Raw genomic sequence first — 12752 nt, 5'->3', positions numbered from 1 at the left:
GGTTCATTTCTAGGTTCCCTTTTCTGCTCTTTTGATCTACATGTCTATTTTTGTGCCAATATCATACTGTTTGGATCACTACACCTTTGTAATATAACTTGAAATCTGGAATTGTGATGCCTCCAGCTTTGCTTTTCTTTTTATCTTTTTTTTTTAAGATTTATTTACTTGATAGAGAGATAGAGAGCACAAGCAAGCAGAGCTGCAGGCAGAAGGTGAGAGAGAAGCAGGCTCTCCACTGAGCAGGAAGCCTGACTCGGAGCTCAATCCCAGGACTCCGGAACCATGCCCCGAGCCTAAGGCAGCCGCTTAACCAACTGAGCCACCCAGGCGCCCCTGCTTTTCTTTCTCAAGGTTGCTTCGGGTATTCAGGGTCTTTTGTGGTTCCATACAAATTTTAGGACTGTTTATTCTAGCTCTGTAAAAAATGTGGTTGGTATTTTGATAGGGATTGCATTAAATTATGTGTAGACTGCTTTGGGTAGTATAGACATTTTACAATGTTTGTTCTTCCAATCCATGAGTATGGAATGTCTTCACATTTCTTTAGGTTACCTTCAATTTTTTTTTTTTCCATCAGTGTTTTACTGTTTTCAGAATACAGGTTGTTCACCTCTTTGGCTAGTTTTATTCCTAGATACCTTACGGTTTTGGAAACAATTGTAAATAGGATTTACAATTATTAATTGTAATTAATTTCTCTTTCTGCTACTTCATTGCTAGTAATAGAATTGCAAGTTTTCTGCACATTGCTTTTGAATCCTGTCACTTCACTGAATTCATGTATCCTTTCTACCAATTTTTTAGTGGAGTCTTTCAGGTTTTCTATATAGAATATCATGTCACCTGCAAATAGTGGCAGTTTTACTTCTTCCTTGATAATTTGGATGCCTTTTAGTTCTTTTTGTTGTCTGACTGCCGTGGGGGAATGGGTTAAATAGGTGAGGGGGATTAAGAACAGCACTTGTGATGAGCACCATGTATTGTACAGAAGTGTGAATCACTTTATAGTACACCTGAAACTAATATTATACTGTATGTTAACTGGTATTGAAATAAAAACTTTAAAAGTCAACTTTTTAAATAAGCATCTACTCAAAATAAAACATCTAATGCGCTGAATATAATTATATTCACTATATCTGAGAAATACGGCATTCAAAATGGAAGGAGTGTATATATATGCGTGTGTGTGTATACATATATATACACACACACACATATATGTATACACACACATACACATATATATATATATATATTAAGAGAATCTTATCTTAACTGAATCAAATTTTAACTGCTTCAAAGCACAAATTAAGAAACCAGGAGGGGCAAAACAAAAGGTTATTATAAAAGAAGATTAAAGGTTATTATTTTAAAAAACTAAGCAAAAACTTCAAGAAATATAGTATTATTAATTTGTGAATTTTCCATCTTCGATATGTTTTACTTGTGCCTGAAAGTTGAAACACCCATGCTTTTAATGTCCCACAAGAGCAGCGTTCGCTATTGAGAAGCTACTACTACATAACTCAACGTTTCTGAGAGCCAAGCAGGTGTCAAGAATGATTCCAGGTGCTTTCATGTTACAGGTGTCTTGGTTTGAACCATTACATTTACTAGCAAACTGTGCTTCCAAGGAAGAGAGGTGGGCCCTCAACAAGGAACACTCCATGGGGGCGCCTGGGTGGCTCAGAGGGTTAAGCCTCCGCCTTCAGCTCAGGTCATGATCACAGGGTCCTAGGATCGAGCCCCGCATCAGGCTCTCTGCTCGGCGGGGAGCCTGCTTCTCCCTCTCTCTGCCTACTTGTGATTTCTGTCAAATAAATAAATAAAATCTTTAAAAAAAAAAAAAAAAAGGAACACTGCATGCCTCAGAGGAAGAGGAACTGGCAAGGAGCACCAGGCCAGACCAGAACCATACAGATCAGTGGCTGCTGTGTGCTTCTCCTGGAACCGGTAACTGCAATTACTCCTTCCCTCTCGTCACTGTGCATCGGATGTGAGGAGGGCCAAGAACTTTTCGCCTCTCACCGGATCAAGGAGCCCCTCCCGAGCACCTGCACCAGAAAATGCATCCAAGGAGCCTCACTGGTACCTGGAACTAATTTCAATGGCAACACCCTGGATTTCGAGCCAGTGCCGAAAGGGGCTAGGACTCACATGCATGCACTCTCTCAAATAAATAAATCTTTAAGTAAGAAAGACAGTTCCACATCACGCTCCTTGCTCAGCAGAGAGCCTGCTTCTCCCTGCATGCCAGTCCCCCTGCTTGTGCTCTCTCTCTGACAAATAAGTCAAATCTTAAAATAAAAGAAAAACAAAAAAATTTTTAAAAAGAACTAGTGAAATTTGTAATTCTGGTGAAAGGAAAGTATGAAATAGTACTGGTTTGCCTTAAAGGAATAAAATGGGGAGGGTATAGAAACAGAATGGGGAAGATCTACTTTTCTTCCTTTTTAAATTTTTTTGGAATATCTGTTTTTCAAATATCATATGACTTAAATGAAAAAATAATCCTAGAGGCAGTAATCAGGCAAGAGAAAAAAAAAGGCATCCAAGTTGGTAAGAAAGTAGAACTGTGGGACGCCAGGGTGGCTCAGTCGTTAAGTGTTGGCCTTCAGCTCAGGTCATGATCCCAGGGTCCTGGAATCCAGCCCCACGTCCGGCTCCCTGCTCAGTGGGAAGTCTGCTTCCCTCTCCTTCTCCACCTGCTTGTGTTCCCTCTCTTGCTGTCTCTGTCTCTGTCAAATAAATTAATTAAATCTTTTTAAAAAAAAAAAAAAAGGTAAAACTGTCACTATTTGCAGATGACATGATACTATGTATAGAAAACCCTAAAGAGTGCGCCAAAAAAACTATCAGAATAAATGAATTCAGTAAAGCTGCAGGATAAAAAATTAACACACAGAAATCTATAACGTCTCTATACACTAATAATGAAGTAGCAGAACGAGAAGTCAAGAAAACAATCCCACATACAATTGCATCAAACAGACTGAAACACCTAGGAATAAATTTAACCAAGAAGTGAAAGACCTACTCTGAAAACTGTAAGACGGTGATGAAAGCGACTGAAGAGAACATAAACAAATGGAAAGATACTCCATGCTCATGAATGGGAAGAATACATTAAAATGTCCATTTTACTACCCAAAGCAATAGACAGATTTATTGCAATCATTATTGAAGTACCAAGAGCATTTTACACAGAACTAGAACAAATAATCTTAAAATTTACATGGAACCACAGAAGACCCAGAATAGCCAAAGCACTCTTGAGAAAGGAGGACAAAGCTGAAGATACCACAATCCCAAATTTTAAGCTATACTACAAAGCTGAACTAATCAAGACAATAAGATATTGGCACAAAACAGACAGATATATCAATGGAACAGAACAGAGAGCCCAGCGGGAGAAAGAAACCCCAATCACCAATCAATGACAAAGGAGACAAAAATATACCATGGGGCAGTAGTGGTCTTCACAATAAGTGATGTCAGGAAAACTGGATAGCTACACGCAAGAGTGACAGTGACCTTCTTAGACCATGGACAAATATAATGGATATGTCTGGATATGTCTCCTGAGGCAAGGGAAACAAAAATAAACTATGGGAACTACACCAAACTAAGAAGTTTTCGCACAGGAAGGAGCCCATCAACAAAACAAAAATGCAGGGCACCTGGCTAGCTCCAGTGATGGAACATGCAACTCTTGATCTCAGGGTTGAGAGTTTGAGCTCACACTGGGTGTAGGGATTAAAATCTTAGGGGCATCTGGGTGGTACAGTCTGTTGAGTGTCTGACTCTTGGTTTCAGCTCAAGTCACAGTCTCGGGGTTGTAAGTGCCAAGTTCCACGTTGGGCTAAGAGATTACTTAAAAATTAAAATCTTTAAAAAAAAAAACATACTGGGTGGCTCAGTGGGTTAAAGCCTCTGCCTTCGGCTCAGGTCATGATCCCAGGGTCCTGGGATCGAGTCCCGCATCGGGCTCTCTGATCAGCAGGGAGCCTGCTTCTCCATCTCTCTCTGCCTGCCTCTCTGCCTCCTTGTGATCTCTGTCTGTCAAATAAATAAATAAAATCTTAAAAAAAATTAATAAAAAATAAAAAGAATTAAAACAAGGGGCACCTGGGTGTCTCAGTCAGTTAAGCGTCTCCCTTCAGCTCAGTCATGATCTCAGGGTCCTAGGATCGAGTCCTGGGATAAAGCCCTGCACCCAACTCCCTGCTCAGTGGGGAGCCTGCTTCTTGCTCTCCCTCTGCACCTCCCCCTGCTCATCTCTCTCTAATAAATAAAATGAAATCTTTAAAAATACGTTCATACACACATACATACAAAAAAAAAATAAGATACCAGTCAGAATAGCTACTATCAAAAAGACAAAGGTAAGTGTTAGCAAGGATGTGGGGAAAAGAGAGCCTTTGTGCACTATTGGTGGGTATGTAAAGTGGTGCAGCCATTATGGGAAGCAGTAAGGAGGTTCCTTAAGAAATTAAAAGTAGGGGCGCCTGGGTGGCTCAGTGGGTTGAAGCCTCTGCTTTCAGCTCAGGTCATGATCCCGGGGTCCTGGGATCGAGCCCCGCATCGGGCTCTCCACCCAGCGGGGAGCCTGCTTCCTCCTCTCTCTCTGCCTGTCTCTCAGCCTACTTGTGATCTCTGTCAAATAAATAAATAAAATCTTAAAAAAAAAAAAAAGAAAGAAATTAAAAGTAGAAATAGCACACAATCCAGCAATTCCAGTATTGGGTATTTAACCAAAGAAAACAAAAACACTAATTCAAAAACATATATGCATCCCTATGTTTATTGCAGTATTATTTAAAACAACCAAGATACAGATGCAACCTAAGTGTCCATCCATAGATGAACGGATAAAGATGAGATACAGACATACAAATATACAATGGAACAATTACTCAGAAAAAAAAAAGAATGAAATCTTGCCATCCACAATAGGAATGCACTACATGTTCACAACAATATCCTAGAGAGTATTATGAAAAATGAAATATGTCAGAGAAAGACAAATACCATATGATTTCACCTATATGCAGAATCTAAAAAACAAATGAACAAATAAGCAAAAACAGGAACACAGTCCTAAATCCAGAGAACAAACTGGTGGTTACCAAAGTGGGAAGACAGGTGGGGATAAGCATAACAGGTAAAGGGATTAAGAGGTACAAACTTCCAGTTAAAAATAGGTCATGGGGGTGGGGCAGTGCCTGGGAGGCTCAGTCAGTTAGGCAGCTGACTCTTGATTTTGGCTCAGGTCCTGATCTCAGGCTCCTGGGATCGAGCCTTGGGCCCTGTGCTCAGCAGGGAGTCTGCTTAAGGATTCTCTCTCCCTCTGCCCCCCACCAAATAAATAAATAAATCTTTAAGAAAAAAAAGGTCATGGGATGAAGACTACAGTACAGGGAATATAGTCAACACTACCAAAGTAACACTGTACGTTGACAGATGGGGACTACAGTTACTGTGGTGAGCACTGTACAATGCACAGAACTGTCAAACCACAATGCTGTACACCTGAAACTAACATAATATTGTGTGTCAACTATACGGCAACAAAAAATAAAGGAAATAGTTTGAGTGCATAAGTTTAAAAACTAGCACAGTTCTAATTAATGAGAAAACTCAATACAAAACAAATGCCATGGTTTTCACTTTTTGTTCTAAATTCACACTTTTTAAACAGTGGTAATGAGCCATTCAAGAAGAGATCTGTATTACTATTTAGTTTGACTGCAGGCAGATCAAAGGAGTTAGAATGGTATGTATTAGGTAGCTGCAAAGTGGATGCTATGCCCTTTACAGATCAAAGGATAACATCAAAGATCAGTCTCCTCTGGAACATTCCTGGAGGGTTTCTCAGATAACAAAACAGACTGGCAAATACTGAAACATACCAAGTGAATGAAGGCCCACCAGTAACAATAAATATCGAAAAATAAACTAATAACCTACACAGACTCATTCCAGATGATTACTGAGATGGTAGATCAAAACACTGAAATTCTGAACCCTGCCCAAAGAAAAAAAAATTGGGGGGGGTGGGTGGAAGGAGGAGAGTCCAAACATTTTTCCCTCGTAAGCATTCAGCTTGTGCTGGTTCTGTCCTCCTCCTGCCCACCAATTACAGATGCTCTGAATGAAATCAACATCCCGACCATGGCCCTTGTGGGAATGGAGGACGGTCATGAAGCCCTGTCATCGAGATTCAGTTTTCACTATTACCTCCCCAACAGGTTTGCCAGCTAAAATTCAGGATGAATTTTGTGAAATATGAATTTTAGATCGATAGCCAATCGTTTTTTAGTATAAGCATGTCCCATACATGTCCAATATTTATACTAAAAAATGACTGGCTGCTGATCTAAAAATCCAAATTTCACTATGCATTCCATGTTTTTCTTTCCTGAATCTGGCAATATCACTCAAAGGCAAGGGTCCTCCACAGACCAATTGACCATAGTAAGCATTTTTCTTGTTGGGGCTTTAGATGCTACCTCCTGGGAAAGGCTGGGTGTCTGGGGAGATTGCAGTAAATCTTGTTGATCTTCATACCCTATTTTGCTGCAGACAAAATTAGACATGTTTAGAGCCTTTTAGGCAAGCTTGCAAAACTAACTTCCATTTCACTTGATGTACAGTGCTTTACGCAAGAACTGATCTGGTAGACTAATTTTCCAATGGAAAAACAGCTCAGTTTTTTTTGTAGACTGACCCTGAGTGACGCAATTTTTATTTTGCCCTGATTTATGGGAGTTTTCCAAGAATGAAATACCTCTCTTCTTCGTCTTTTGCAGAAATGTGCCCTGCCTGCAAACTATCAGTACATGGTGACTTTTTAAAAAAAGTTCTTTTAACTCTTTACACCATAGCAGGGGAATAAGTTATATTAATCCATTAATGCTCACTTAAGAACCTCAAAATACTTTACAACAATCTTATGACAAATGCAGGATGAGCAAATCAAGATTCTATTTTGTAAGTTATCCAGTATTGTGCACAAAGTCTAGAACAGCGCATTTCTTCTGATGTCAAGTATTCCGTTCACTGGTGCCAAAGAAAAGTCACTTTTTTAAAAAGTTAGTTAGTTATTTTAACTATATTTTATATATTTTATATATATGTGTGTGTATATATATATGTGTATATATATATATATTTTTAAGTATATTTTAAGTACTCCACACTCAGTGTGGAGCCCAAAACAGGGCTTCAACTCACTACCCTGAGATCAAGACCTGAGCAGAGATCAACAGTTGGACGCTTAATCAACTGAGCCACCCAGGCACCCCTCTGAAGATTTTAAGTCCTCTCTACACCCAACGTGGGGCTCAAACTTACAACCCCAAGATCAAGAGTCGCATACTCTACTGACTGAGCTAGACAGGCACACCAAAAAGTTACATTTTCAGATTTCTTTAAAAAGGTGGCGGGGTGGGGGCTGCCTGGGTGGCTCAGTCAGTTAAGCATCTGCCTTCAGCTCAGGTCATGATCTCAGGGTCCTGGGATCAAGAACCACATTGGGCTCCCTGCTCAGCAGGGAGCCTACTTCTTCCTCTTCTTCTGCCACATCCTCCCACCCCTGGCCCACTTGTGTGTGCGTGCTCTCTCTCAAATAAATAAAATCTCAAAAAAAAAAAAAAGAATGAAAGAAAGAAAGATGTCATGCTCACCAGAAGAAAAAAATAACTGTTTAGAAAGAGAACACTTTAAATAAAAACTGAACAGTGGAATACTGACCCACAGGGCTCTGCTGAGAGTACGCTCTCTAGTTTAGGTTGAACGAAAAAAACCTGGAAATCATTCTGCTGTCTAGGGGCAAGGTGGAAAGAACTTCCAGGTTAATCACCTTAACTGAACCTCTCTACACCCCAAAAAAACAACAGATGGAGAACGGAAGCACCTGGGATCATGCTGATGAGAGATTCACAGCCATAAGTTCTAGGATAAACCTGTAAACTTGTGTCACAAATATTAATTATGAGTAGTAGTTCAGAAGATTGCCAGACGTACCTCAGGTCATGTAAGAGATCAGATTAAAATTAGAGTGACATGAAATGATCAACCCCCACCCCTGCCACCACCCAAGTCGTTGGCACGACACTGTCAAAAGAGGATTGGGGGTGGACCAGATCACCTCTTACGGCCACCTCCGAACACGGGTTTTGACAGGGAAGAAGTGTCAAGTATGATATATTAGGAAGAGATCAATGAACTTAATAACAAATACATGTAATAATGTTTTGTATGAGGCAGAAATTCCACGATACTGATACGATCTCTATTAGTCATGTCCTTCCTAATTATGCCAATATAAGCACTAACAACTATAAAGGTGATTCCCTTACTCTAGATCCAATGCTCCCTTCTGTACTGCCCCATAAATATTCTGCAACGGGATACATACTTAACATTACCTACCCATATAAAACTTAAAATCAACAAAAGGCTCATTTCACTGAAATGAAAGAACAGTAGTTTGTAACAGGAGAGTATGTATTTCAGTCTGTAAATGCTCAGGCATGACCACACTAGAAGACATGAGGAAATAAGCAAATGCTATTCCAAGGGCAAGAATCCAAACAATGAGTCCCTGTTCCTGAACCGAGGCCTCTATCAGCACTTCAGGGCAAATCCCCAAGGTCTGTCAAAACTGAAACAACTCTTCATTTTCACACTAAGAATAACCAAGACTGAAAACATCACTCCATCTAGAGCCCATTAAGGTCCATGCAATCACGAATGACGTGGGCACGCTTTTAGAAAAGGGAACTGTGCTGGGCAGGCTCCTGAGGAAAAGCTCCTTCACTGGAAGGTTTATGAGGTCTCCTGGTTCAGGAAGGTGAGGGATCAACAAGCCAGGATAAGGAATTTCTATTTTCCACACCTCCCTAAACGTATCTTCCATGAACTCTTGACACATTCTGAGCCGGCCTCATTCCAAGTCGGCCATCTGCCTGATTCTTCTTCCACCCTGATTCTCTAAAATGACAGAATGGTAGGCTGGGAAATATATTGTGCTATCATCTAATTTTGATCCCCATTTTAGAGCTTAGTAAATTTAGTCTTATTCAGGGCCAGGACTGCGTTCACTCTGCCACATTTAAGGGAAAATAAGCTTGATGTTAAAAGATCTTTTTGATCTTTTGATCTGTCTAAGTGGCTCAGTTGGTCAAGCCTCTGCCTCTGGCTTAGGTTTTGATTCCAGGGTCCTGGGGTCAGTCCTGCATTGTGCTCCTTGCTCAGCAGAGAGTCTGCTTCTCCCTCTCCTTCTGCCCTCCCCCTGGTTTGTGCTTTCTCTCAACAAACAAAAAACAGGGGCGCCTGGGTGGCTCAGTTGGTTAAGCCGCTGCCTTCGGCTCAGGTCATGGTCCCAGGGTCCTGGGATCGAGTCCTACGTCGGGCTCCTTGCTCAGCAGGGAGCCTGCTTCTCTCGCTGCCTCTGCCTGCCTCTCTGCCTGCTTGTACTCTCTCTCTGACAAATAAATAAATAAAATCTTTAAAAACAAACAAACAACAACAACAACAACAAAAAACCCACCAAGGTCTTTCTGAGAAACTGAAACCTACTAAGGAAAACAAACAACAAAAATTTTAAAAATTCTGTCCGATAGCATCCCACCATCCTCTTCAAAGCTTCATAAAGTTTCTCTGAATTCAAGCAGTTAAAAATATTAGTAGATAAGCAATATAAGCACTTTTCTTGACAGTGGCCTAAGCAGTCCCCTATTCAGATGGTCTGTACTTTGTTTAACCAACTGCTTCTTATTGGGTATCTAGGTTATTTCTCTTTTTTATTTTTTTTTAAAAGATTTTATTTATTTATTTGACTGACAGAGATCACAAGTAGGCAGAGAGGCAGGCAGAGAGAAAGGAGGAAGCAGGCTCCCCGCTGAGTGGAGAGCCCGATGCGGGGCTCGATCCCAGGACCCTGGGATCATGACCTGAGCTGAAAGCAGAGGCTTAACCCACTGAGCCACCCAGGTGCCCCTATTTCTCTTTTTTATTATTCACTTAGTGGACTGTAAATTGTTTATCAATGAGAAATGTTTATATTTATCCAATTTTAAAAAGCTGTCAAGAAACAAAACCCAAAGAAGGAAAAAGCAAGCAATCTTACTTGTGAAGTTAAGAGCCAGAGTTTTAAAAGCTAAGGGAAAAAAATCTGCAAATTAGGTTTGTTTTTGTTTTTTTTTAGAATACATCAAATTCTACATTATAACTATACCCAAAGCCAAACATTTCTTCTTCTCCATCCCCCTTTATTCGACTATTGAATATTACCTGAAATAACCGTGCAAATTCATAATGAAAAATTACCTGCATTTAAAATACACAGTCCCCTCGTGGCTTCCATCATGCTTTCCTCTCTCGGGATTGTCCCATTCTACTCCTAACCAGGGTCCTAACAGAATAAGAAAAAAAAAATGAGGACTAAGTGAGGACGGAGATAATTAACGCTCCTTTTTGCTGCAAGCAAATACAGTTAGCAATGGAAACCCTATCACACAGACACCACTGGGGGCGAAAAATATCTTTTAAAAAAGAGCAAGTTAACCTTTGACTTGGGACTGCAATCAGCAAATATGACAGATAGCATGTCTGGTTCATAAGCCAACAAAAACTACAACTGAAAGAAACAATAGCTAAAACTTACTGAGCACTTACTGAATGCCAGAAACTTTTCTTTGCATTACTTCATGTTATTCTCACAAGACACTTTGTCTTTGTCAAGCAGATAGTATTACCTTCTTTTTTACTAATTCCTGGACAAATAACCCAAGTTTTTGGAGTCCTCGTCTACTATTCTGCTTTTCCTAAAATAAAAATCTATATATAAATAGTATCCTTATTCAACATAGGTAAAATAACTCACTCAAAGTCACACAACTTCAAACCCAGGTGATTGTAATTCCAGAAGCCAAGGCTTACCCATCACACTTTGCTGTCTTTGACACAGACCTTGTGTTTGTATACCCCCTCAGTTTCCAGAACACACTATATACGGTACTGTGCTAGGTACAAAAGAAAGATGGAGTGGTTCACTTGTGGATCAACCCTCCTAGTAAAAACTAGGATAAACTATTTTAGGATAGGATAAACTAGTAAAAAGCTAGATAAACTATTTTTGAAAATCACTTTACATCAATCATGATGGCCAAAGTCAAAAAACAAAACAAAACAAAATAACAAGTGCTGGTGAGGATATGGAAAAATTAGAACCCTTGTGCCCTCCTCATGGGAATGTAAAATGCTGCTGCAGCCACTATGGAAAACAGTAGGATAGTTCCTCAAAAAAACTAAACACAGAATTACCAAATCATGTAGCAATTTCACTTGTGGGTATAAACCTAAAAGAACTGAAAGCAGGGACCCACACACCTGCATATTTAGGTTTACAGCAGCATTATACACAACAGCCAAAAGTGGAAGCAACCCAAGTGTCCATTAATGATGAATGGACAAACCAAATGTGGTGTATCCAGTCGACAGAAGGTTATTCAGCCAATAAAAGGAATGAAAGTCTGAGACATGCCACAGCACGGTTGAACTTTGAAGATATTATACTAAAATGACATAAGCCAAACCCAAAGAGACAAGATAGGATTCCACATACACAAGACACCTAGAGCAGTCAAATTCAGAGACAGAAAGTAAAATGGGGGTTGTCAGGGGCTGAGTGGAAAAGAGAATGGGGAGTTATTATTTAATAGATACAGAGTTCTAGATCCGTAAAATGAAGTGTTCTAGGTGCACGGTGGTGAGGGTTGCACAACAATGTAGATGTACTTAATAGCACCGAACTCTACGCTGAAAAATGGTTAAAATGGTCTATTTAGTTATGTATATTTACTACAATTTTAAAGATATGTGTGTACATCCCAGAGAGCTACTAAGGCAGCCAAGAATTACAAAGACAACATGTGGGAGAAAAGGGAAACCCAAAGAGCTGAACTAATAAACATTTAGAGCAATGTTTTCCCCTAAGGCATCTGGTAATTCTGAGATAAGAAGCTAAAAAGCTGAACAGAGCTTTGGACAGATTTCAAGGGCTAAGAAATCAATACTGAGACTCACAGCCCCCCAAGGAAGGTCCAAGTTGCTGAGAAAGTCTCTAGGATTTGTACTGAGCTCAAGATGTCTTCATTCTAAGAGTAAGGAGACACCAGCGATAAGATACATAAACTAACCCTCGTAGGGATTAAATGTAAATCCTTGGAAAGGACTGAAGGAAGATAACACTATTGCAAAGGTGGAATTACAATTTTTCATCATCATATCTGGCATTCTAACAAAAATATCCAAGCGCAGAAAAAGACAAAGATTCCGTGACTGAGAACCAAGGAAAACAACAGCCAACATAAACAGATTCATCAGGCATCTGCATAATGGAGTTTTAACGATGCTTAATATTTTCAGGAAAATAAAGGATGACCTTAAAATTTCAGCAGAGAATTTTACAACTGTGTTTTTTTCCCCAAACCCTAAATAAAAATTCTGGAACTAGAAAACATGATTCAAAGGGATACATGTATGCTTATTGTTTATAGCAGCACTATTTACAATAGCCAAGATATGGAAGCAACCCAAGTGTCCGCACATGAACAAATGGATAAAGAAGATGTGGTCTATATATACAATAGAACATTACTCAGCCATAAAAAGAATGAAATCTTGCCATGTGCAATGGCATGGATGAAGCCAGACAATATAATGCTATGCAAAATAAG

At 39.7% G+C, this 12752-nt stretch overlaps 1 protein-coding gene across 4 annotated transcripts in view; it reads right to left on the bottom strand.

The window, feature by feature from the left end:
- Positions 1-12752, bottom strand: part of TBCE (tubulin folding cofactor E) — a 73143-nt gene that overhangs the window by 25701 nt on the left and 34690 nt on the right. For all 4 annotated transcript variants that reach the window (XM_080822456.1, XM_080822457.1, XM_080822455.1 and 1 more), the window contains exon 3: positions 10342-10426. In XM_080822456.1, coding sequence (XP_080678582.1) covers positions 10342-10426 — 85 coding nt within the window. The remainder of the gene's footprint in view (positions 1-10341; positions 10427-12752) is intronic.

Source organism: Martes martes (genome assembly GCF_963455335.1).
Source record: "Martes martes genome assembly, chromosome: 14".
In the NCBI taxonomy this organism is placed as follows: domain Eukaryota; kingdom Metazoa; phylum Chordata; class Mammalia; order Carnivora; family Mustelidae; genus Martes; species Martes martes.
Note: the sequence above shows the minus strand (reverse complement) of the source record. Positions and strands in the feature narration are given on the sequence as shown.